At 37.7% G+C, this 25,726-nt stretch overlaps 1 protein-coding gene across 1 annotated transcript in view; it reads right to left on the bottom strand.

The window, feature by feature from the left end:
• The window catches only part of THADA (THADA armadillo repeat containing), a 153,049-nt gene that overhangs the window by 108,039 nt on the left and 19,284 nt on the right, over positions 1-25,726 (bottom strand). Inside the window, exons 22-26 of the mRNA XM_063152087.1 lie at positions 21,903-22,012; positions 14,603-14,735; positions 11,829-11,942; positions 10,577-10,699; positions 9,824-9,915 (exon numbers count right to left, since the gene is read on the bottom strand). Coding sequence (XP_063008157.1) covers positions 9,824-9,915; positions 10,577-10,699; positions 11,829-11,942; positions 14,603-14,735; positions 21,903-22,012 — 572 coding nt within the window. The remainder of the gene's footprint in view (positions 1-9,823; positions 9,916-10,576; positions 10,700-11,828; positions 11,943-14,602; positions 14,736-21,902; positions 22,013-25,726) is intronic.

Raw genomic sequence — 25,726 nt, 5'->3', positions numbered from 1 at the left:
TCTGGGATGAATAATCCTGAGCATCAGCACAAGGTGAAAAATGGATCAGAAACCAACAGCCCCAAGAGAAAAAATATATGGGTTAGAGTGGATGCCAAGGGCACATCCTCACTGCTCACAGGGCAAACCACACATGGGAATGTGTTCATTAGAACAAAAGCAGGAGCAGATCAGTCAGGCTGCACATGGAATCCCCATCACATTCTGGTTGCCAAGTCCAGAAGAGATCAGAACACACAAGAGAGGGTCCAGCAAAGAGCTGCCCAGATGGACATGGCCTACAGAACATGCCCAGTAAGAAGCTGAAGGAGCCAGGTTTGCTCTGTTGAACAAAGAGGAGGTCCAGGGTAGTTGTAACAGCAGCCTACTACCACTTGAAGGAATCAAAGAGTAGAGAGCTAATAATCTTCTTGCAGTAGCTGCAGAGACTACAGAAAGGACCAATGGTCACAAATCATAGCCTGGAAGTTTTAAATTGTGCAGGGGAATGAAGCACTCTTACTCAGAATAGTTATGAAATGTTTTTGAAACTCCAGAGGTTTTAACTCATCCAAAGACACCCCTGACCTGATGTAGTGTTGCCAGCAGTCACACTCTCAATGGGAATCCAGGACACAGGACAAAGAGATCCCTTTACAGTTTGTATGGTTCCACTTAGCCACTTCCCACTCTGCCATCATGGTTTTAACACTGCCTTCTTAAAAGATCAATGTTTTTCTTGTCTTCCTGCATTTGCTGGCCATCACAAGCCACTGCAAGTGCAGTAAAGAATAGATCCTGCTCAGAACAAAATTCTCGTTTTTTATAAAGTCTTCAAGACTAAGTTAGTAACTTGGCTTTAATTCAGCACAAACTATTATTTTTGCCACATTGTACAATAAGAGAAACGCAGGAATAAAAATAATCACTTAAAATTTTATTTCAGAAGTAGTACATATTTATGAAATATCTTGATTAACAGTCCCTCTGGATGACCACTAGAGAACCATCACTATTTTTACTCAGACAGACAATAGGAGCAGGCAAGTTCCTTTAGAAATACAGATTATACACAAATTTTAATTTGCCTCAGATAATTTTGTTTAAAGAATATACCTCAGAATTAAAATCACATACTGTTTCAGGACTCATGACAAACTGCTTTCAATAAAACATTTCACACACAAAAGAGAATTTTAGGGCTGCCTCAGAAGGCAAAATGGCCATGTAATTTTGTGGGAGGCCACAATGAAGCCTGGAAAAAACAACTTTAAAAAAAAAAAAAAACACAAAAAACTGGTGTAATGCATTGGCTAATAAGCCCAAGAGCAAGGATACAGAAGATTATTGCATACTTGTTTTTCTAGACCTAGCATGACACAGGACACCTCTTCCGTGACAAAAAGGCACAACTTTTGTGTAACCTCATCAAATCAGTTAGAAAAAAGAATTCAGATTTCATTTCTACCCCCATGAAATGGAAAACACTATGAAGGGGAAAGAAGCATCATCATAAACATGTGGGGACCTTTAATAAAGATGTGGTGACTCTGTACCTTCAATAAATCTAACATTTGTTTTGTTAGTAAGTAGAAAACACTTAAATCCCAGAACAGTAAGCAAAATAGTTTAAGTTCACTGACTTGAAAAAACATTCTTTTATGCTACAGAGACCTAAAATAAATACTTAAAAGGAACTAAGAATGTGCCACTATATCTTGGTTTTCATTTTCCTTCAGATAGAAGTGCTAGAATAAACATTTGTACTAGTTTATACTGCTCTGTTTTTATGAGGTTAATAACTGAACTGCCAATCAAAACCTGTATAAATACAGCAGGTAAATACCTTCTGCTTTAGAGGCACTTTTATTTACAAGGGACCTAGCCAAGATTTCTAAAGGACTGCATGGTCTGGTTTGCTTTGATCTCTTGAGCACAAGTTTCTTTATACCTCTTGTTTTGCTATTTATTACACTCTTTGTGTGATCAGGTATGGAAAGAGCACCTGCATAGAACAAAAATAAAAATTCAGGAAAAGTGTGACTTAAGAGGAATAATTATGCAACACACAGTTCAGTAAAGTAACTTGTGAAGAGCACTTTGACAAGAGCACTTTTGCTGTGATGCTAGATAAAGAAGCATGCATACAATGGGCCCAGAATAAAAACAGGGGACCAGCACTTCAACCCAACATCACAGATGTTCAAAACTTCAACCCAACATCACAGATACAACCTGGTACCTACAGCAACACATTAATCACTACTCAACTTTGATACACATAGACAAAAGTATCTTCATATATATATATATATATGCATGTATATAAAACTGTATCTAAAACTGAGGTGAATTATTTTACATATAATTACTTCTAACAAACTTTTTTAGGATATTGAACTGTGCATGTATGTCCATGAAAATGTATGTACACAAAAAGATGCAACTAAAATTAAGAGATATGCATATATGCATCTAGAAAGTTTCCAAGAATTCTGTTCAACCACTGTCTCTAACACTGTTATCTTTAATCTCTTACCACAAACTTAGCATTGTAAATTTCAGCTCCAATAATCCACACTTTCTCTCTCTGGCAGTATTTTGTGAGGAGTAGCTGCTTTTTACTTAGCATAGTTAATGAAGAAGGGATATATATAATGTGCACAGATCAAAATAGAATAATTACCACCATTCACACTAATTAAAACTTTTATCACTACGGGAGAAATGAAATTACCTACTCATGTGGCTAGTTTACACTAATTTTTGTTTTATGGAATGAATTTCATTCACTTGTTAGAAACAAACATTAACATTATGCCCCTAGTTCATTTAAAACAAATGAATGAACTGGAGTTACCTTGGGCCAGCATATATAGTTTAAGGATGTTTCACTTTGGGTAAACTAATTCAGCTAATTTTACCACATTCATCTTTCTATTTTCTGGGCCTGACTTAAGACAGGATGTTATGAAGATACTCCCAGAGATACATGTTTGCACTGATTTAAACCAATGATTTAACTGTGTTTTAGGCCCCAGAAATGTGACTGGGATTTATGTAGGTTATTGCTTTTCTGACTCTGTATAGACAAGGTAAGATCTTGAACTAAAAATGGTTCTGTAGATTTTAGGTACTTTATCAAAAAGACAAAGACACACACTGTGTTCCTAAAACCAGCAGAAATCATACAGACAAGAGTTTCTTCAGCCTTGAGAAGAAAAATCCCTATTTTCTGCTACAGAGGATTTTAGGGTTTTAGTTTAGCCCTGCAAAACAAACAGAGTAATTAAGCAAATAACACAGAGGGAAACAGATTTGTTTAGGAGCTTGTTTTCAGTTTGTTTCTGTTTCTGCACAAAACTTTCATAAATTTTACCTTCAACTTACAAGTTAATAGTACCTTATCATCATTATTCTTGCTATAAAGGCACTTAGGGAGCCTGTTCAAAATAATGTTTAAACAAGCATATTGTTATTGAACTATTAATCAGCAAAAGCCGTAACGGTTATCTGAGTCAGCCTGAACTTTTGCATGTTTTCTTGAGACACTTCTAAGATTAAGTCTTCTAAATCTGTCAAAGTCAATAAAAAAGGAGAGATGGAGTATTAAAAACAAAAAGTTGAACAAAATAAATGTGGTCTATTTTTGGCACACAGAAAGGCAAGGGGTTTTTTTTCCTTAACAAAAACAACCCCCTCACAAGGCAATGTACTGCAACAAATCCTTAATAACTACTTTGAAAGCATTCACCAGAACAACTGAGGTGCCACGGAAGCAACAAGCAGCAAAAAGTGAAACAGAAGGAGCCAGAAGAAAAGCACCAGAGGCACTGAAATGGCTCAGTCACCTCACAAAACCTCACTGTCAGTGACACAGTATTTCAACTGGAGAGCTGCAACAGGCCAAGGCTGCCAGAGAAAATCCACTAGGGAATCACTAATGGGATCCAAGCTCAGCAATCCCAAGCCCTGCTCAGCACACAGGCCAAAGCTCAGTGAGGCCAGTCCTGTGAATGGAGCTCATCCCTGCTGGAGCCAGCACAAGAGGCTCAGCCTTCCTGGAGCCACAGCCCTGGTCACCATCCCTCACATGGAGCTGGAACCTCAGCTGGCACATGGGAATTCTGCCACTGGTGTGTCTCCAAGTTGGCACCAAGCGTTTAAGGGCTGGAGTCGCTGTGAGCATCCCCTCAGGGCACCCACCGAAGAGCTATCCCCTTTTACCACTCTGATGTGCCACTACAGCCTGACCACGTTAGTAGCACCCATGTTTCTTTTGGCTTATCCCAAAACAGGACTGGCCACTCCTCTGTGAGCAACACTGACCCATCCCAGAAGTCCTGCAGAGCTTAGCACAACCCACTGAAAATGTCTAACAAGTTTGCTGTTAAGGCTGACAAAACATCCTCGATGTCAGACAGACTTTTCAGGTGCTATGTTAGAAATACTGGAAGTGTTAGCCTGCCAGGAGTGGGATCTGTAACAGGAATCATGTACATACGATGTAGCCTACATTTTTGAAGCTACAACTCAAAAGAAGCTTAGAGAAAAGGAAGCTAATACCAGAATCATTTAATTTAGGGATAATGTTATGAAAAGAGAGGTTTGCATAAGAACATTCACTTTTTAGTGTTTTCCTCTAACTTTTCACAGCATTAAATGTGATTCTTTATGGTCTTAAAAGTCTTAACATTAAAGAAAGAACAAAAAATAGACCAATTTAAGTGGTTTTAGAAGTTAATTTGATTTCACTCTGTGACCTTCAAGTGTGCGAGCAACCACTTACTGAGCAACCACTGCTGAACACTCAACTTGCAATAAAAACAAGGAAAGCAGAGGGCAGTCATGCAGGGCATCTTCATAACCTGTTAACATCCACATAGTTTTCCTCTTAATGTAATTCAAAAGGTAAGTTTCCCCCTTCCAGAGTTTGAAGTCATTGACATCTATTGACAAGCTATAAATTAAAATAAAGGCAATGTAGACGGCAAAAAAAGTTTTCTTTCTTCACAAACAGATCTAAACCAACACGGCAGCAAACATGGCAGCATTCATACTCAAATTCCAGGCAGCATGAGTATTAACTACACAGAAAATCTGCACTGACAATACAATATTTTCCAGCATATGCATTATCCCTTCACTACACTATAAATACACAGGAGCTTCCCTCCTCCCAAAATACAAAAATACATACATATACACACACCAGTTTTGAAATGTAAAAATCATCAGGTTGTACCATCTCAGCCTTGCTTAGAACTCTGGCTTTTACTTAAACAGTTGAAGCTTTTCCTTCTTGAAACCTCCTCCACCAAAGGTGAGAAGCAGAGGGAATTCTCCCATTCCACACTCTTTCTTTTAATCCCAGCCTATACCTGAGGCCATTGGCCACTCTTCCTAAGGACTCTGCAACATTTGTATCCCAAATCAAAAAAAAATCATTTTCAGATAAACTAGGATGATCCTTTTTTATTACCATAAAGACTGAAACTTGTTCTAAGTCAAATGACAAAGGCCTCAAAGGCAATTCCTGATCATGCTTATCCTTTGGGATGTGGGGAGGAGGAAATTAAAAAAAAAATAAAAGTCTGAAATACCAAGGATTTGATAAGAAGAGTCTCATCAAATATCTGATGACAAGTGTCTTGTTCACTAACAAGCAGTAAATTGGCATTGTACTACAGACCAAAAAGATATTTGACATATACATATATAAATACATATACATATATGTGAAAGTACCATTATTATTACTGGAACTCCTTTGGACAGAAAATAATTCCTCTATGATGAGAAATTTCATTTCAAAATTAATTTCAGTTAACTGCACATGTAAGTTATTTTCATTTTCAGGTCTGCATTAACTATCATAATACACATATAGCTTCAAATCAAGACATCCTAATTTTTTATGTGACACTGAAAACTACAATCACCTACAACAAAAATCTACTTCAGATTATTTGCAATCTGTAGCAACACTAAGATAAAAAAGAAATGACCATGAAAGAAACAGAACTATGAAGCACACACTATACTCCAGCTTCTTCAAAAGTGCATGGAATAAGCAAATCTACATTGCAAATTGACTGCACAAGAAAAAAGAAGTGGTTATTTAATCAAAAAAATCATTAGCCTACAGAACTCCTTGCTGTCCAAAGTACCATTCAACCAATTCACATTAAACCAAGCACAGTACTCGGGTCTTCAACGGGCCCCTCAGAGTGGTGTCTCCAAGAGAGCTGCCGAGGAACTTTTTGTAAGGGTGTGTAGAGATAGGACAAGAGAGAATGGCTTTACACTGACAGAGGGCAGGATTAGATCAGGTATTAGGAATAAATTCTTCACTGTGAAGCACTGGAACAGGTTGCCCAGAGAATTTATGGATGTCCTGTCCCTCAAACTGCTCAAGGCCAGGTTGGATAGGGCTTGGAGCAATCTGGTCTAGTGGAAGGTGTCCCTTCCCATGGCAGGCGCACTGGAACAAGCTGTTCTTTCAGCTCTCTTGCAATTGATGTCAGTCTGTGACACCAGAGCAGGCAGAGGAACGATGTGCCTGGAAGCTGGGACCCCCTCCTGAGTCACTGCCTCAGTGGGTGGAGGGCAGACCCCAGGGCACAGCTCAAGTGCTGAACACCAGTGGGGCTGGGGGACAGCTCACAGCTGGTCCCACCTTAGCCAGGCAAGCCAGGATGCAGGAGGCACAGCAACGTAAGTGTCTGAGGGCAGCAACACAAACACCTGTGCTGTGAAGGGCTCAGAAAAGGGGGGTATTTTCTCTAAAGCACACCATGATGTGTCTGTGCAGAACACACTTCCTGTAACCAAATATCAACAGGCACAACACAAAGACTTCTATCCAATCTTCCTCAGTTCTTTGAATTTATATGGCTAGAATTTCACTCCAAGTCTTGTAGACTTTAAATTATCAGAGCATTTAAGAAAGTTGTATTGACAAATCAAGTATATGAAATCTAAACTAAACCCTCTGTAAGAAAGTGCTAACTGGGCCATTTTACAAATGTAAATTTTCTTAAATTCAGAACATCATTTAGCCAAATACACACCCATACACCATCACACACACTTGCAGCAGCATTAGAAGTTTTGATACAGTCTTTCTCAGAAAGAGAAAAGCCAGAAAACAGTTCTAACTTTATTTTCCCTAGAAGAAAATGCTCAACATGGATAGTTACATGGACCACTGTAAAGAGCCTTCACATAACTCCTCTCTCTTCTACTTGCAAGACTGCACACAGCTGTTATTTTTTCACATATTATTTTTCCAACTCATCATCCTTTTCATCTATGCTAAAATTTAAAAGATGCATCAATACTTCATGTTCCAGCAAAGCTTCTTTCAGAAAAAGTCTACAAAATCCACCCCAATTCTATCACTATTATAGGAACTCTTTTTGAGAAATCAGTTAGAAAGTCAATTCTCTTCTATAAAGATGCCCAGTAATAACCTAACTCCCTGCTGACACAAAAATGACAGATTTAACCTCCTAATCTGAAGCCTAGATTAGGAAACCTAGGCAGGGTGCTAATGGGAGAGTTGGTCTTTGGACAGACTGTCCCTTAATGTAAACAGAACATCCTCAAGGCAACAGAACAAGCAGTCTAAAGCCAGGTGACTTTCACAAAAGCTCCTACAGATTGAAATTGCTAAAATGCCAGTGCTTTGGAAATGGGGGAAAATTAGTTGGTTTTAACAGATTAATTTTGTCTGAGCAAAACACTCCTTGAGTTTAAAGCTCCAGAAGAGAAGCACCCAAGCACAGCTGCACCCAGGGATGAGGCTGCAAGGAGCTGTGCAGTAATGGTGACACCTCGTGGCGCCAAACCACAGAAACACAGACCTCTCTCTTCCCAAACACAGCCCACCTCATACCCACCTGTGGGGCTCTCCTGCAGGGACAGGAACTACAAATCAAATCTCTGCCTGTTTTCATAACTCCTCTATCTCAGAGACCTGCCTTAAATGTGTCTTCCTAATCCCTGTGTCACAGTTCTGACAAGCACACATGGAAAACAGCACAAGTGATTTCATGCAATGTTTAATGCACAACCATTAATCAAATGATGAAGAAAATAAAGTCAGCCCAGCTTTAACATTTTTTTGGTTAAAATGAATACAGAGAAATTACTGTAAACAAAAGTTTCAGAGAAGCAAGTCAACAGGGCCAGTTACGTAAATATTAACATTGTCATTAAAAAATTTAATTTAGCTACATAAAAGATCCTTTGTTCTGGTATCTCCCATATCCAACAGAAGCTCAAATGCATTATTTTCTGCAGCTTCACAAACAGAAATCTCAGATTCCACAGATCATCACACTACATTCATTTGAGAAGTCACTTTGCCTCCCCACTGCAGAAGTTAGTGCCAAGTTTTTTCCCAAAGATACAAGTTTAAAAAAGCAGGGTGTCTATCTCTTTCAGTAAGTGCTCAATATAAAAATTAAAGGAAAAAAGCAACTTTAAATGCTGTTATATAACAAAAGTAGGAAGGCAAGAAATGAAAAACACTTTTTACTGCTATGCATGAGCTACAAGAGGGTTACAGGACTGAATTTAGAAATTATTTGGATATGTGACAAAACAAGAATAATTTCATGCAGTAGAGCAGTTAACATCTCAAACTGTTTTGGGAAAGAGTTATTTTCTAAGGCAAATCTCCCTTCAGTTTCCCACCTGTATTTCTTCCTCATGTTCATACATGCACAGTAACAAAGTTTTTCAAGTGACACCTGAAATCAACTATTTCATTCCGCTAAAATGGGATCTATGTAGCATTTAAAAGATGGCAGACCAGTATCATCCCAAGACATCTAGTTTTTCAAAATATGCGTGAAAAATTTATTAGTTACACAGATCAACAGTAAGGAACCACGATAAAAGGGGTGGAATTTCTGAAGGTAAATTGTAACAACTGCCTTCTTTCAGAAACTGCATGCCTTGCCTGTGATGCGAAAATCCATTAGGAATTTCTGAAATGGTTACCATAATATCCATACCATGACCACTCTATGGCCCCACAGGCTTACCCAGGAATACTTTTTAATGAGTTTATTCTACATCCAGGGTTATTTTCACATCCCTCCTAGAGCAGAAACCTCAGTTACAGAGAGCAGGGCATGGATATGCTTCATTTGCTGAAAAAGCTCAAGGAAGAGGCCAAAGAAAACAGAGGGGTCCTTGTGCAGTAACTGGAGGGTGCAAAGAAATTGGAATGATCAGGACTAGGGAGTTTTAAGAGTTAGAGGAGAACTGTTTTTACATAAAGTGAAATAGTAAGGGATTTGAAGCAGGACTACAGAATCCAAGGCAGTGTCCCTTGGAAGAGAAATGGCTCTGCAAGCTGCAATTTTTAGCGTTTGGAGGAAAGAGATGACAGTGTTCTAGAGTAGGAAGACTAAAGAGGAAAATCAAGTAAGTAGGGGTGAAATTAACTCCAGGCCTGCCCTAGAAGGAAGTGAACACATGTGTAACCACTGTACCTCTCCTCTTTTACCCCCTTTCTCTTTGCTCTTAAGAGCAAGAGGTCTGTTTTGTGACCATGAGAGCCCCTGGCTTTGGGAAGAGCCACTGGCAGCAAAACCTCCCAGCAACATTCCACTCCTGAGAAATTGCACCTGAGTACAAATTAACTCTGTGTTTAACAACAAACATTTCTGGCCCTACCACTTACCTCTTGACAGCATGATATAAGCACAGCTAGACGTTCCTCTAACATCCTGATTCAAATATATCCATAAAGCAAGCAACATTTTCAAATTGCTGTTGGCTAAGGTCATGTTTTGCAAATTTGTATCTGATACAAAGTGAAACTTACCTATTTTTTTTGGAATTTTCATCTTTCTCTCTTTTAACTCCAAAAATTCTTGTAATCAGAGCACTAAAAAGAAGTGTAGATGAATTTCGTACCTAGAGGAAAAAGTAAGAACTATGTTTGAAAAGTCCCTTTGAAATGCATGATTTTTTTTTTAAATACAGCCATTAATGTACAGTAAAAAAAAAAAAAAACAAAAGCTGAGTGAAAAGCAAGCTACAGGGGTCAGCACATGGAAACTATTAATTCAGAGCATCCTTCCAATGAAGATGATTCTACTGGAAAGGTCAGGTTCTTTGGAGATGCCTATCTGTATTACAGGGAATGTATCCAGATTTTTAGTGATTCAAAGCATTCACCCTTATGCAGAGAAGATCATGAAGTGTTCTACCTGAACATGCCATATGGGATCTTTAATTCAAGAGCAAAGTAACAGTGAGAATGAATGCAAATGCACTTCTTACTAGCTAAGTGCACTGACTCAAAATTTAACAGCCAGAGAGACTTTAACCTATAAGGTAATCTTTGTCCCTACTTTTTGTGGATATCAGCACTTCACATTAAGAAAAATTAAACAAAACCAAAAAAAAAGACCAAAATTATGACTTAATTTTGCAGGTCTACATTATTTTTCACTGTACCTTAAAATATTACATTTCAGAAATTATCGTACTGCCATTTATAAATATGACCAAAGCTTCACTGACCACTCTATATCCTGGTAAACTGGAGAAGCAAAATGAAGAATTAACTTACTGCCCAGACAGGTGACATAAACCCTAGAACTGATGCTTTTATTCCATCTGCAACATAAGGCATGATGTTTTCACCTAAACGTGTATCCCTATACAGTGCTCGGAGGATATTTAAAGCATGAACCTGTGGTGGGAGAAGAAATATATGAAAAGTATAAATTCATAAGTAAATATCTTAAATTTCATTTATGTAATTACAGTGAAGATTTAAATTTTTACATAAATTTCATTTATGTAAAAACAGTGAATATGCAAAGCAAAAATAATCTATACTCACATTTACAGCACTTTATTTCCATATTAAATACAAGCAATACTGCTGCTTAAAAATACATTAAAATAGTGCTGCAGTAAACCCAGTTAATAGCAGTTATAGTTTAAAAATATATTCCTCTAATAATTATAGTCCAGGCATTGCAAGTGAAGGCCAACATTCTTTTATCCTTAGCTTATCATGGCTGTAAAAATAACTTTTGAAGTTCAGAATCATCTTTTCCAACATTCTTCACACGCTGTGGATACTGTGAGAAAAAATAAACTACAGCTCACAGGAGGGCAATATTAAGCTAAAACTGACAACCAGGCTTGCTCTACCATGTGGAGCATTTTCTGACATTTCTCTACCCTCTGTAAGGGAAGGTGGCAATACCCATAGTTTCACAGATTTTGACAAGGCTACATAAATTTATACCAGCAGTAAATCTGGCAGAGTCATTAGGACATCCTTATGGGATGGGAACAAATTATGGCTTGCACTTACAAACAGACAGAAAGCAAATTATAACATTTTGAAGATATAGGTCTTGCCTTTAAAATATTTTTTAATGTATGTATTTAAGTTTTAGAAGTTACTAAGTATGACTAAAATCAGTTTTCATGTAGTGTTTTGCTATGATTCATGCATAAATAACTCATTTATTTACTTTAAATGTAAGCAAAGCTTGCTTGTTCAGCTACAAACTTGTAAAAAGGAAGTTACTTATCTATCTGTTTAAAAATATACTCGAGGCAGTAAATTGCTCATATATGACTTCATTGGCTGTACCAGAAAAAAACTATGGAATTATGCCCAATCCACTTTTTAGTATGTTTTACAGTAACTTTGTAACCTCTACACATGCAAAGCTTTTAAAATCTAGCTATAGACAGTTAGAACAAAATATTCTCATTAAAAACACACACTCTCCTTAACTGCTTCAAATGGTGTAAACACACTTTTGAGATTTGCCTTTTGATGAGAGGCTGAATTTTACCTGTGGAATTACACTTAAAGATTCATTCAAAGGTGCAGCCAGAGCTATCAATTCTTTCATTGCCATTTTCAGCAAATTTGTTTTGCCCTTCTTTGGTTCTGATGCCAACAAAGCCTATAGAAAGGAGGAAAAAAAATTAAAAATCAGGTGCTTCTAGCCTTTTTTTTTTTTTTTTTTACTACCAGTTCTTCTCTCATTCCTGTATTTACCATATCACAGCCTAGCTTCTGACCATACAGAATGACTAAGAAAAATTAACAAAAAATCAAGTTTCAGTTTCAACTCAGCCTTGTTCAAAGCTTGTCAGTATACAAGTCATAGCATTTTGGACAGCAAAAGTATCTGCTGTACTACACATACTTACATTTCCTAGTATGGATTTTTTTTAAGGTTAATAACACTGTATGAGATGACAAGGGCTGGCCAAATAATAAATTCTGGTCTGCAACACAGGATAAAACAAGCAGCACGTTTTTGAAATAAGGGAAGAGATGTATCCCTCTCCAAACAATATTTCAGTGGATTGGACAGCCAGCTGAGATGAAAATACTCTAAATTAGTTCTCTAAACTTCAGGACTGAATTTAGAACAGCCTCTCTCTTTATCTAGCAGCTCTTGTTGAATTTTTCCAAGTTAGGACAAGTGGATAACCGTAAATCATTTATTACCAATAAAAGATTATTATCTATTTGAGCTTTGGGGCCTAGAGTCTGTTCAGCATCAGTAAGAACCAAATGAATTTCAGAGTTTAGGCAGAAACCCAGGAGTAGTTTCTGTCATTGTATCAGTATCTTGAATGATAGGAGAAACAGAGAGGGCAGGTGGGGAAAAAAAAGGTGTTCATGAAGTATGAAAGAGAGAAGAATGACCTGAAGACTAAAATTTCATAATGTTAAAGCTGAAAACCATATTTTCCCACCCACTAAATGGAGCTGCACCTTTGCAGTAATAACATTCCTATTTAAAAGAGGTCATGGAATGGTTATAATCTAAAAAATTACATATTCTCATTAAAATAGATCTATTTAAGTTCACAAGAACACAGCATAGGATGTAAATAGCAAAGAGACCACACTGCAGTAATAAAATATCCTTCTTTTACTGCTGTTAGGATACACATTACAGCTCATATTTTTATTATCTAAATGCCACAAGGCATTGAAGGTTCAACTAATTTTACTGAATCTACAGACACATTCAAAACTATTTCCAAAGAACACTGCCATCCCTCTTTACTATAAAATTACAGTATGAAAACAGTTTATTTCAGACTAATCCCAATGTTAATTTTAAACTTTCCTGCTAACTGACTAAACTCTGTACTCTTCCAGAGCTGTCAAGAAAGAAGCCTCTGATCTATTTATCCACAATGCAAGCTTTGCCCTGTGGAATCAGTAGGCCAACTGCAGAGTACACATGCAGAGGGATATCACTGGGTCCACCTAGTCCTTCCAGTAACCTAAATTTTTACATAAAGGACTGATTCAAACATGCTGCTTTTTTCCACATTAATAAGATTAAAACTAGATAATGTCCATCAGATTCAAAGTGTGCGGTGTGAATGGGGAAACCAGAAAACATGAAATCAAATTTTTTCTGCAGACAACTTACTCTTAGAAGTGAGAAAGATATTTAAGTGCTGAAACTGAACAGGAAAAATGTCTCTAAAGCCAGTGCCCTACTTCTGATCTCTGCTGCCTTGCACACACATCTAGCAAAGCCAGGAGCAGGCTGTGACTGACCTTAGAGGTCAGACAGAAGCTGGCTGCCTCAACTTTCTCAGGGCAAACTCAGAGTGGAAAACAAGCAAGATGAATTATTCTGGCAGGGAGAGCTTGCTCCCAGCAGTCCCTCAGATCCTTGGAACGTGCTTGAGACTGTACTTCTGAGAGTGGAGAAAGTTACAAACCATACTGTTACTCTTGGACTCCTGTCTTAGAAAACTGGTTGAAAATCAAGATCATGGAGGTTAATTTAGGGGAAAGCAAATATGGCTGCTTTAAGGAACAAAGGAATGAAAATAGGTGAAGTGTAATCTGCAGAACAAACTCTGCAGTGACTGATCCACAAGGATGCAGATGAGGTGCTGCTTACTAATGTGGGGCACTCAGCAAGAGGTGACACTTCAAGGAGAGACAAAACTGCCACACTGCCATCAGTTCTGAACTTGGCAGAAGTCAAAGGGGCTGGGATTGATGGAGCTGAGGGTAACACAGGGAGTGGTAAGAATGTGGGAGCATGGCCCCACGTTCTCAGATAGAAGTCTTCAGCAATGCACTCCTTCATTGCACTTGAGACTCCAGTCAACACCAGTCAGTGTGACACTATTACTTGTGCTTTACTGCTGGTGAGTGGCCTTCCCAAGCTCTTTCCAGTCTTTAACAGGTCACCATTTTGCAATTCTGTGAAGGTCTGTTCATATTCTGCTACTTCACACCGAAGCAGCACATAGTTAAAGCCTGACTTAATCTGTGAATTAATTTGTGAATTTGCCAGAATTATTACAGTTGCAACATAAAGCCTAAACACAGTCTAGAAATGCCATTGAAATCTACCACAAGCCAAAAATCTCAAGTCAACAGAACTGAGGCGCCAAACATAGCTTAATTACCAACAGCTTCTTGGTTGCACAAAGGCAATAAAAATCTCTATTAAAAAACCAAACAATTGATCAAAAGGGGCTGAAGTGGGAAAACTAAATATGCAATTCCCTTTTTTTTAATGTCCTTTCTGGAGAATATATTTAAATCAGAGGCAGTGACACAAGTTGGTACCTGTATGTAGAATGGAATTCCTGCACTCCGTCGGGTTGCACAGAGTGTGGAAGAAGGATCACAAGATTTGATTTCTTCTAACACAGAGCTTAGCCAGTGCTCTGGCATCTTGTGCAGACTCTCACTGTTACATCTACATCAAACAGATACATAAGAAACGTGAAACAAGTGAATAAAACAAGGACAAAGTCAAAGAAAGCATTGAGCAACCTGAATAAGTATTTCTTACTGTATGTTAACATCTCCAATTTTTATTATGAAATCAGCTTAAATTTAAACAAAAGTGTATATTTTTTCCAGTGTTGGTACAAATAATATTAACCCTACTTATAAAGTGCCATTAGCAAAATACATTTAACTGTACAGAAAACAAGATTCTGTGTTTTGCTGCAACAAGTCTCTTCTGCCAAAAATTATTAACATGTTCTGGAGAAAAAAGGCAAGGACATATGCACATCAGCCACTGTGCAGGAAGTGACACTTCACAAATTCATATCTCTGCTGCCACACAGTAGCTGATATACGCCCCTTTATACTATTATTGATGTTTATAAACATACAAACTGAATCTGAAGCCCCTCAAAGTAAGTACACATTATGTAAATAACCCTGCAAAGCTCAGAGCAATGGAAGGAATGAAAAACAAGACATTGTGCTCTTTTTAATATTAAGTCAGTCAAACTTTTTGTAAAGCACTTCAGTTGCTCTCCTATCATCAAACACTCCTCCTCTGCAGTTATAAAACTCAGCATTGCCTGAAAGCAAACAACTTCCAAGGAAAAACTCAAGTCTACTTCAATTACTGGTGCTGTTCATTTCAATGAAATGTACCACATTCACTGTGCAACACCAGCCCATTAATCTCATGTCAATGTTCCAAAAGGCTCATTCATTGTTACAAAAATTTCTATTAACAGGACATTGTTATTAAAACCTGTCACACTGGTTTGATAGGTGTTTCAGAGTAGAAGAAATAATTCATCACTGTGGGCAATACAGCTGCAACTATCTCAACCATGCAGGACTTGCCTTACCTAAAAATATAAACTATAATTAAATTCATGATGAGGTAGTGAGACCTACAGTTAGACTACAATCAAGTTTTCTACCTGGGTGACTGAAATAAAGAATTTAAAAGCAGAGGTAAAAGGCAGCAGGTACTGGTGTGAAAAGCAAAATCTAATGGAAGGTCTACATCTATTCCCTTCTTCATCCTCCTCTTATTAAAGCAAGAATATACTTTGTCTAAAAACCTGGTCATTAACAATAAATGAGGCTTTAATCTCCAGTGAAACACACCTTTCCTTCTATTACAAGAAAACCCAAAAAAATAGTAATGCAGAAACCTGAGGTCACAGGAAGTGCCAGACAGGTCAGCAGAAGACATAGGACACTTCTTACTCTTCAATAATTCCTGCAGGATTTCCACCACATTTCCTACACTGCTGCCAGGCATTCTCCATGTTTTTTAAAGGCAGCACCTCTTTAAAAGGACAGTCAGAATACAAAGCACCAGTCCAGAGCTCAACAAGAACTGGGCTTCACAAGCAATTCCTCATCTCATACCATGGCACTTCCTGCCCCAAGCCCATGACAGAGGCAAACAGACTAACCTGGAAACTCACAGTGAGTTCTCTTTTCCTTTAACTACTCTCTTTTGCTGATAAGTGTTTGCCCTGGGTTACTTTCAGGATGCATTCCTTTGCTCACTTTTGGGTACACAATGAGGATACAACTCTAGGATTGAGGCCACACAAAATTTCTTACAAATCTCCTCCATGAGTCTCAGCAATTAAGACACTACTTTGCAGTTCTGTTCATCCACATCAACACATTCTGCAAAATCTGCTCCTTCTGATCATGGAGACACCTGGTCTTACCTCCCTAACTAAGCAGAATTTAAATGTCTCCATTCAATCACTCAGAGAACAGTGCTCATCTTACTTCAGTGTGTTATCTTAGTATTAACATGAACACCCATGAGAAATACCTACATCTGCTGGGGTGCAGAGAAGCACAAAGTAAAGCATTAAGGAAATATTTAGAATTTGCTGTGTAGCACACTGAATATTTTATTCTTAAGTAAACTGAGGGATCCTTCTCCTCTCAGTATTAGTAGAAAGAGGAGAAGCATACTCAAGTCAAATAAACCTCAGACTCCCTTAAAGCCAAACTGCTTTGATCTTACCACAAGTAATTCTACCTTGTTCAGTCACCCACCAATGCACTTTTATTTATTAGAAGGTGAAAGAGTTACTGCTGTAGAGTTAGAAACATTAGAGACTATTGACTTTGCAATGGAGATGACTACTCCCTTCCACTTGGCAGCTCTGTCTCCTTGTGGTCTGGCAAGAAGAATATTGTCATAAGAAGCAGGTGGCCCTAAATTTTAAGAATAACAAAGCTTTACAATAAAAAAAATTAAGGCCTCAAGATGAAATGTCATTTTCCAGAATGAAACAGTCATTATTTCTACCTGATCAAACAAATATTGGTGATAATGAAAATGCAACCCAGTAAGTTGATACACAAATTACTTAAGATGCAGTACATTAAGTGTAATCCACAATTTTCTCTCTCTTCATCTGTCAACTTAAACAATTTCATAAATGCCCCAAACCCCTTCTGTGTTCAGTATCAATGAGTACAAAAGCCTGAAAATCCTAAGTTAAAGCTAAACTCCTCTCCATAAGTGATATATCTGTATTTTCTCCTATCTGAAATAAATGGTGTGTTAACAATGGGTCAATCTTGAATTTGGCCCTCCTGGATGCAAATGCCATGTGGCATAAACATCTCATGACCAGAAGCATTATTCGACATGTGTATATCCAGAATTCAGTGATTCCAATCCCTGTAAGCAGTTCCTATCTAGGAAAGAAGTGGGTTTCTTTCACCATTTTTCTTCTCTCTCAACAGGCCTGCAGTATTATTCTTTTTCACAGAAGTAATGTGATTCCCATTTTTTTATAGACACAATATTGCCCCTGGTACTTCTGAGACCAGAATCTAACCTCAAAAACACTACTATTCCAGTTACAAGTCTGCTTTTAAGAACAACTCCTCTGAAACTACCAAGTCCTTCCACTTGCATCCTCCTTTTCATAGCATCCACTCTACAGGAAACAAAATTTTCCAGATTATACAGGTGCACTGAGAAGGGTTTGAGGTTTCTCTTTGGGCAAAGCAGAGCAGAGAGAACCTTGGGTGCCTTCAAAATTTCAGACAGCATCATTACCCCATATCTCTCTCACAGCAAGCAGGGAAAGATATGGGAGGTAAAACATGAACAGTGTTAAAAATGAATACATCTCCAACCTGAGCAGTGCCTTAACATTGTATCTCATGCTTCCTTTTGCCATGTATTTCCTAACACTACAAGCATCTCAATATATAAGAGCAGTGTTTCTCCCCACTTTCTTTCTCTCCCTTCAACACTCTTTCCTTCACATCTGTGATTATGCTTTTGCTAAAAAGTTATTTACAATATTGGTAAGTTTCACTAGAAAGTCCATTAGCAATATTTCCATTTTACAAGTCCTCCTGGCAGATCATAGCAGGCTGGGAAAGCAAAGAGCAACAGTCACTTCTGAGCAAGAAAATGAGATAGAAGCAGAGTTTGCTGCTAAGGATTAGTGTTCCCCAAATGAAATATTACAGAAGACCAGACACTGACTAAGTACAGATAAGTAATTTTCACTGATACTGACAGATAAAACATTTTTAAAATAAAAGCATGATTTTCATCATGCAGTAAATTACAGCTTTCCACAAAACTGTTATGAACCTAACTTACTGCACCCCATAAAATAGTGCTCACCCCTATTTAAGTTCCAATCAAATATTTGAAAGTTTTCAAAATAAATTATTCCTAAGTAAATACATTGCACTGTATGACATTACTCTTCCCAAACCTTACACTTGCATTCTGCAACTTTAGTGAAGCAAAGCACTACCACCATAACTATGCAACACCATTTCAGATTTCCAGAAATCTACCTGATCTCTCAGCAAAGAGATCACTGAATAAAAGAAATGCAAAGCAGGCAAAATGTCATTTGGGACAGAGAAATTGCTTGAGTAATAAGGACTACAGGAGATTCAAGTTTTCAAGTTTAAAACAGATTTCTGACCTTCCTGAACCACCACGTTATCAGACCAAATGAGCATTTTTTAATTTCTCCAGGCCTTTGACAGGAAATACCCTTTTTAAAAACATATTGCTTATTTCATTGATATGAATGTTGCTTGTTATGTAACTGTGTGGTTTTTCTGAAGGTGCAGCTGCAGGCAACATTAAGCAGGCATGAAAAAGGGAGCAGGACACTCCCAGAAGGAGTATCAACAGGGAAACAGAAGAATGGTAACCTGCATATTAGAGCAGACTCAGCAATTCACATCCCAATTTCAAGACAGATCAATTTCATCAAGCGTCTAAGAAATCTCTGCAGAGGAAATATTTTTCTTTCACCACTAACTCAAACAGGTCTGAATACCATCATTCTGTCTAGAAAACAAGTCTGTTCTTGGTACTTATAAGGACTGGTGTTTAAGTGTTGTACAGCTAAAATCAAGGTCAGAAAAAGACACTGCAGCAAAAAGTCTTTTAAAAAGTGCTTGGCTAGAAATAAGTGAAGGACTATGTTCAATTGGAGTCATTCATAAATGCCTGGCACAGTCTTAGTGACAGATTTTTCACTGTGTTTTACAGAAAGAACAAATTCAAGTGTCAGGGATGCTTCTGCATATCTAGAATTCAATCCTGTTCAACAAGGTATCAAAAGCTGTACATTATTTATTATAAGCTGCCCCAGACAAAAGCTTTCTGCTCTGGCATTTGTGGACACAGCAGTAAATTAATACAGATTCTGACACACATGCTCCAGGACTGCCCATGAGCCTCTCAGCAGTGGAGAGAGGCAGGCCAGCTGAGATTCAGGGCAGAATGGAGCCCCCAGCTGCAGCAGGGGACATGGAAAGGCTCCATGACAATCAACAGACCTGCAAGGCAGCTGCAATCACTGAGACTTAATTCCTCCCTTTTGGAGGAGAGTCTCAAAATATTCCTCATGTCCCCAGAGACAAAATCAAATAGTCATTTCCTGTTCTGGTATCAGTCTCCTTTCTCCTTTGTTTTAAATACAAATATAAGCCTTGAGACCTGTAGTTCCTGGAAAATATTGTCTTTCCTTGAAACTAATGTACATCCACAGAGCTGCTCTCCAGTTCTTATAAATCTTTTTCCCAAAGGAGCACTTGCTCTGCTTGAAGTATCTTAACTTAAAAAATGCTAGGCAATATGGATAACCAAAAAAATTGTAACAGACATCTGCTAATTCAAAAGAGGAAACTTCCTTAATTTTGGAGGGCTTTTGTTTTAGATGATACATACATATCACTTAATGTTTGAATAATTTTCAGGCAAGCAGAGTTCTCTTGGGCTTGGCTCTTCATTTTTCAACCTAACATAAGGCTGCTGTTAAGTGGATTCTGCTCCATTAAATACAATGGCAGAAAGCAGGAGGGGCACCAAACACATCAACAACTTTTCCAAAATCTAGGCATATTTGCTCTACTCTATTTGCCTCAGCTTCTAAAAGAAATTTCAAAACTGAAAATCAAAGAAAAATAGTGAGTCTGCTATAAACTGACTGCATGTTTTAGATGTCTTCCATTATTCCCTGCTTTTTATTTTGCCTTTGCTTCAAGAGAGTCCTGATATTCATTGAGATCAGACCAGGGGGGCTGTACCTGCCTGGATTACTTTCTTTCTCCTCCCAAACAGATTCATGGTAGTAAAAGGTCTGTTTGTTGGTTTTTTTTTTTTTATAAACTGTATTACTGTGATGGCCAGACTCTCTCTTCATGCTGATGGGAGAAAACTTACATCACTTCAGAACTTCCTGCACCAAGTTTCCATGGTACAGAAGAACACCCCAATGTTTAAATAGGGAAACAAAATTTTCCAGATTATATAGGTGCGCTGAGAAGGGTTTGAGGCTTCTCTATCAGCAAAGCAGAAACAAAATAAGGAAACAAGTGTATGTAAAACATATGGACAGGCAAGAAGATAAGTAATAAGTTTCTTTTTTTTTCTTCTTTTTGAGTAAACAACCAAGGGTAAAGCAAGGTTGTGTGAGCACTCAAACTCCTCAATCCAATTTGAAATCCCTCAGATTACTAATACCTGAAAGAAAATAATGCACCTTGGAGAGAGAGAGATCACCAAGAGAATCATGGCATGCAGTGTAACATCCCTCTGGCACACAGAACCAACACCACCACGTGTCAAATACCATTTCTGCAGCATTGCTGCTACACAGATGCAGCAGCCTCACCCAGCATCCTGTAGCAGAGACCAAGCCTCAGCTCTGCTAGGAAAATCTTCTGAGGGGACACACCACATCAGCCAGCCAGTCTGTACTAAAAGCACCAAAACTGTTTCCAGTATGAAACAAAGAAGAAACAGATCTGCACCTCAAACTGGCTGATGTGGGGCAAAAGGGGAACATTGGTTACTTAGCCTACCATTGGCATGAAAATACAGGTACTTCAAATTGAAAATCTGACTGGTCTTTCATATTAAAAAAAACCCCAACAATAAAAAAACCTACCAAACTCTACCTAGTCAGTAGAAATTTTAGTTTGTCTTATTAAAACATGGATAGGATATAAACACTGTATACCACAAAGAAACATAACCAGCACTTGAAGTCAGTAGCTAAGCATGTAATGGAAATTCCAATGATCTTGCCCAGACCTCAGGACAATTCTGTTCATTTAGTTCTTCTAGGAAAAGATAAAGTTACAAGGGGAAAGAAAAAAGCCAGAGTGCGTATCACACCCTGTGATGCACTGTCAGGTAGTCTTCCAAATGTCACAATAACCAACTCTGTGACAGGTAACAGAAGTTTCCAAGAAAATGTCCTGGCTAAAGCAAAAAGTCTGGCATCCATTTTCACAAAGGACCAGAGAAGGGGAGTGAAATGGAAGAACTCTACACTCCTACTTTCCCCAAGAGCTTTTAAGAGCTGTTCAGGAAACTAAGATGCCAGAAATGAAGAAAAATGCAGCAAGCATTATATGTCTGTATCATTTTTCAATGCCTAAGCACCATCTCTAACCATAAGTATTGTAGTCCAAGTCATAGACATCATGTAACTGTCATAATCATGCCTACACCAAACTTAAATAAAATCCACATGAAAGCAAGGATCTGCCTGCACAGCTCAACTTCAGGGACAATGCCAAAATTGGTTAAAACTTGTATTAAAAGCACAGCAAGTTGTCCATCCTCTACCTGGAAAGCATTTCTGTAAGTTGCACGAAGCCAGCATATGCCAATTCAAATGCACCCCTGTGCCTTGATTGCAGCAGATGATGTTTAAAGTAATCACCAATATTTTTAACCTAAAAGAGAAAGAAAAAATTACTAAGCCATTTGGAATTACATACACATAATTTATTTATAGATGCAAAATATTTTGCAGTTCAAAGCAAGAATCCTCCCCCTGGTTGGAAGGGTCACTGGTACAAGCAAAAAGCAACTAGAAGCGCTATAAAAAACACCCACTTACTTTAATGATAACAAATATTATACTTCTTTTTTAGGTTAAGGGGGTAGATCTGTGTCCTTTCAAAAAGTCCAAAAATATAAAAGACATGAAATTGGTTATTTGTCTGTGATGGACATACTCAGATTTTAAGACAAGAAAGGGACAACTCTGATTTTCAGGGGAAACAAATGCAGATTCCTTCTTGTTTGCTACACTCTTGCCAAAAACACCAAAGAAAACGTCAACTAAAGCACAACAGTAGAAAAAAAATCTTAAACTATTCAAGATATGAAATTCAAAATCCAAAAACTGTACCGAAGGGAAACAAATCTACATTAGATTAGATAATGCATATATAAATAAAAATTTCTAACATTCCAGAATTCTGCATAATTGCTGTTGACCATTGGAAACAATTTTAAAATGAAGATGATGTTGGAATGTGAGCTATTTTTAAAAGCATTAAAATTGCAAATGTGATACCTCAACTTTCACTTATAGTTCATTTTCTAGAGCTCTATTACAACACAAAGTTTTTAAATCTGTTTGGAAGTTACAGATCCACACAATCTAATTCCACGAAGGATAAATTGTCTTGTTTGTTGGGTTTTTTCTTTTAATTCTCATCAACTTTTATGGTCTAAATCCAACTTCCCACTTAATTTGCTTACAATGCATTGCAAATCCTTAATGGCCTTATGCAAAATTTACTTCAGGAATTTTTCCTAGAAGTTCTCCAGTAAAAGTTTCTTTAAACCCTTTATATAAAAATATGCATAAAATCACATCTAGTTGCTTATAAAATTCTGCTTGTTCTGTTACTTATACAATTGCTCTAATACTTTAATAGCCTGACAAGTAATTAAGTTGTCAGGGAAGTTAATGTCATATCTACCTTTATGGTTTTTCAACCTCTGTTAACTAATTTGCATCACCCAAGCAATGAGATTGCATTAATTAAAAAAAACAAATCTGAGACCATCTACAAATTATTTCCTGCAGCTAAAACTTACCTAATGTGAAACACACAATAACTGGAGATATGGAGATATCTAAAAAAGTTATTTCTGAGTACATTTTAAGGTAGCTTATGTAGCCACAGGGTTTCATTTCAGCTTTCTAGTCCAAAAAAGAGAAGTAAGTGCCCTTTATTCACAAGGAACTGACCCACAGACAGGGCAGTTCTCCAGGTGTGTAAACAAAACCAAATCAAGAAATCCATACACATGTAAATCAATTTACCAGCCTGTCCCAGCACCATGCTTACGCTTCTAGAATTCAAAGCAATTTTTTTTGGGGGGGGTCACATAACTTCCAACTTTACTATTTATACTTCTGAGTTTCTTGCAACGGCCACACTGACTAGAAGCTTGCATCAAACTGAACTCAAACTAGAAGCAGCACTACCATAACTCAGTTCTTGGTCAGAAATTTAGAATATAACAGGTGAACCTTACTAATAAAACAACATACAGGACCAGACTTGCTGCTGAGGGCAAGAATTTGGGTATTCAAGATATAAATTCTCTCCAAGGTGTTCCAAAAGATTATTACAGGCCATGGGACAACTCAGTCTTTACTTCTGCTGCCTGTTTCTTTTCACTGTGGCACACAGCTGTGGCAAGCTTATCTCCTAAAATTGTCTTAAAACTTCGCAGGTGAGATAAACAGGAGATTGAGGAAGAACTAAATGTTCCTCCAGATTTGGAGCACTCATAATTTGCATGTCATATGGCAAAACACCCCACAGAATCTTTATTAGATGCCATTTTGGTGGTTACGTGATACTATTTATATGGACTTCATTAACAGGCAGAGCTCTGAGCCTGCCATCGCTGGACTTTCAGGATCAGAGGGAAAATGAAAAGAATGCATTTGGATAGAGAGATTCCCCCAGCATTTGAACAGAGAGATTCCTCCAGCTATATTCTGCACTTCCTATGTCTGTCTATAGCTGCACCATACAGTTACTGACCTAGATGTGGAGCATGGTACAACAAGAGGAAGGTTTGCAACAGCCTGGCACATCCTGGCCAAGAGGTGGTACCAGATTTTTCTCAACAATTACTTAGCCCGGCTCAAGGCAAGCTGACCAAGGTTTCTCTCAAAGTTTTCCTTCTCTGTATTCTTAAATCTCTTCCAATAGTTCCAAAATTAAGCAAAAGAATGGGCAACTTGAAAGAAAAGTTCTACATGCATAAGACAACAAAATCCAACTTGCTTATTTGTCAGCACTGATAAGTGGTTGATAAGTCTGAAGCCCTAGCAGCTATGGTATTGACATTTTTTGTCATTTCTGATGAAACCCTTCTTTTTTTGTACAAAACACAGTAATGACCCAAAGTTACAAAAGAAAATGCCCAAGAAAATGCCCAAAGTTTTCTTTGTGTATTTCTTCGCATGCCTGAGGAAAATCAGGATTTCAAACAGACTTCTCATCCATTAGCATTCTTCTTCTGTTTTACAGGAATTATCTGAAGCATTAACAAGCTGAAGAGGTATCAATAGGAAAAGAAGGCATCTTTATAGAATCACAGAAAATCCTGAGCTGGAAGGGACCCAAAAGATCATGGAAGTCCAACTCCTTCCTTAATAATGTATTATTTCTGAAAGAGCACCTATCTAATGCTGCTTTCCAAAAAGAGATGCTGCAGTAAGAACTGACTCATTTTAAAACACCAATTCCTCTGTGACTTAGTGCAGATTAAGGAACATAATGGTGGAAATGCATATCTGTTCTCTCAGCTGCCCTCCAGACCCCAGCAACAAAGCAAGCACAGCTGTTAACCAGATGAAAACATGAGCACTGGAGACAATACAAGAATCAAGACACCAACACTATTTCCATGGCACCACAACATTAGATAAGAAATAAAATCTGGAGTACATAATACTGTGTTTTGTTTTAAAATGTAGAGTTCTAACATCTAAGGAAGAATTAAGTAACTGTTTTCTGTTGGAAAGGAAAGGTGGTTAAAAGGTAGCTGGCCTTTCATATTTCAGTCTTCTACACAAATTGATTTTGTTGAAACATATGTAAATGAAAAGGTCATCAATTAAAACAAAAATTCAATAAACACAAAATATTTGCCAAATAAATGCCTGTGGTAATCTAATTTCTTGAAAACACTGAACTCAACGTTCTGCAAGAGACCCAGATGGCACATTAACATTTCTGATCTCTCATATTAAAAAAATCAGAGGAAAAAGATACAATCACACTACATACAAATTATTCATAACAATGGATAGGAGGAAGACAAGACTAGGACTATTCAGCATGTTTGACTTTCAAAACCCTTGACTCTGATGCTAATTAAGGAAGAGCTTTAAGAAGAATCTCAATATGTAGAGCTCAAAATGAGACAAAAGAGACTTCAAATAGGAAGTCAGTTTAGAAGATTTTAACAATTTGATTAGTGACTAATATATCCTGAGAGAGAGACAACAGGGAGGGTGGCAGACAGGCATTGGTATCCCTAAACACATCACACATCTCATAAATAACCCAATACCATTAGAATGAATGAGTTTTTTAGTAATGTATAGTAACTTCTTAATTTTTCTG

Source organism: Melospiza melodia, chromosome 3 (assembly GCF_035770615.1).
Source record: "Melospiza melodia melodia isolate bMelMel2 chromosome 3, bMelMel2.pri, whole genome shotgun sequence".
Classification (NCBI taxonomy): domain Eukaryota; kingdom Metazoa; phylum Chordata; class Aves; order Passeriformes; family Passerellidae; genus Melospiza; species Melospiza melodia.
This window is presented reverse-complemented; position numbering and strand designations above follow the sequence as displayed.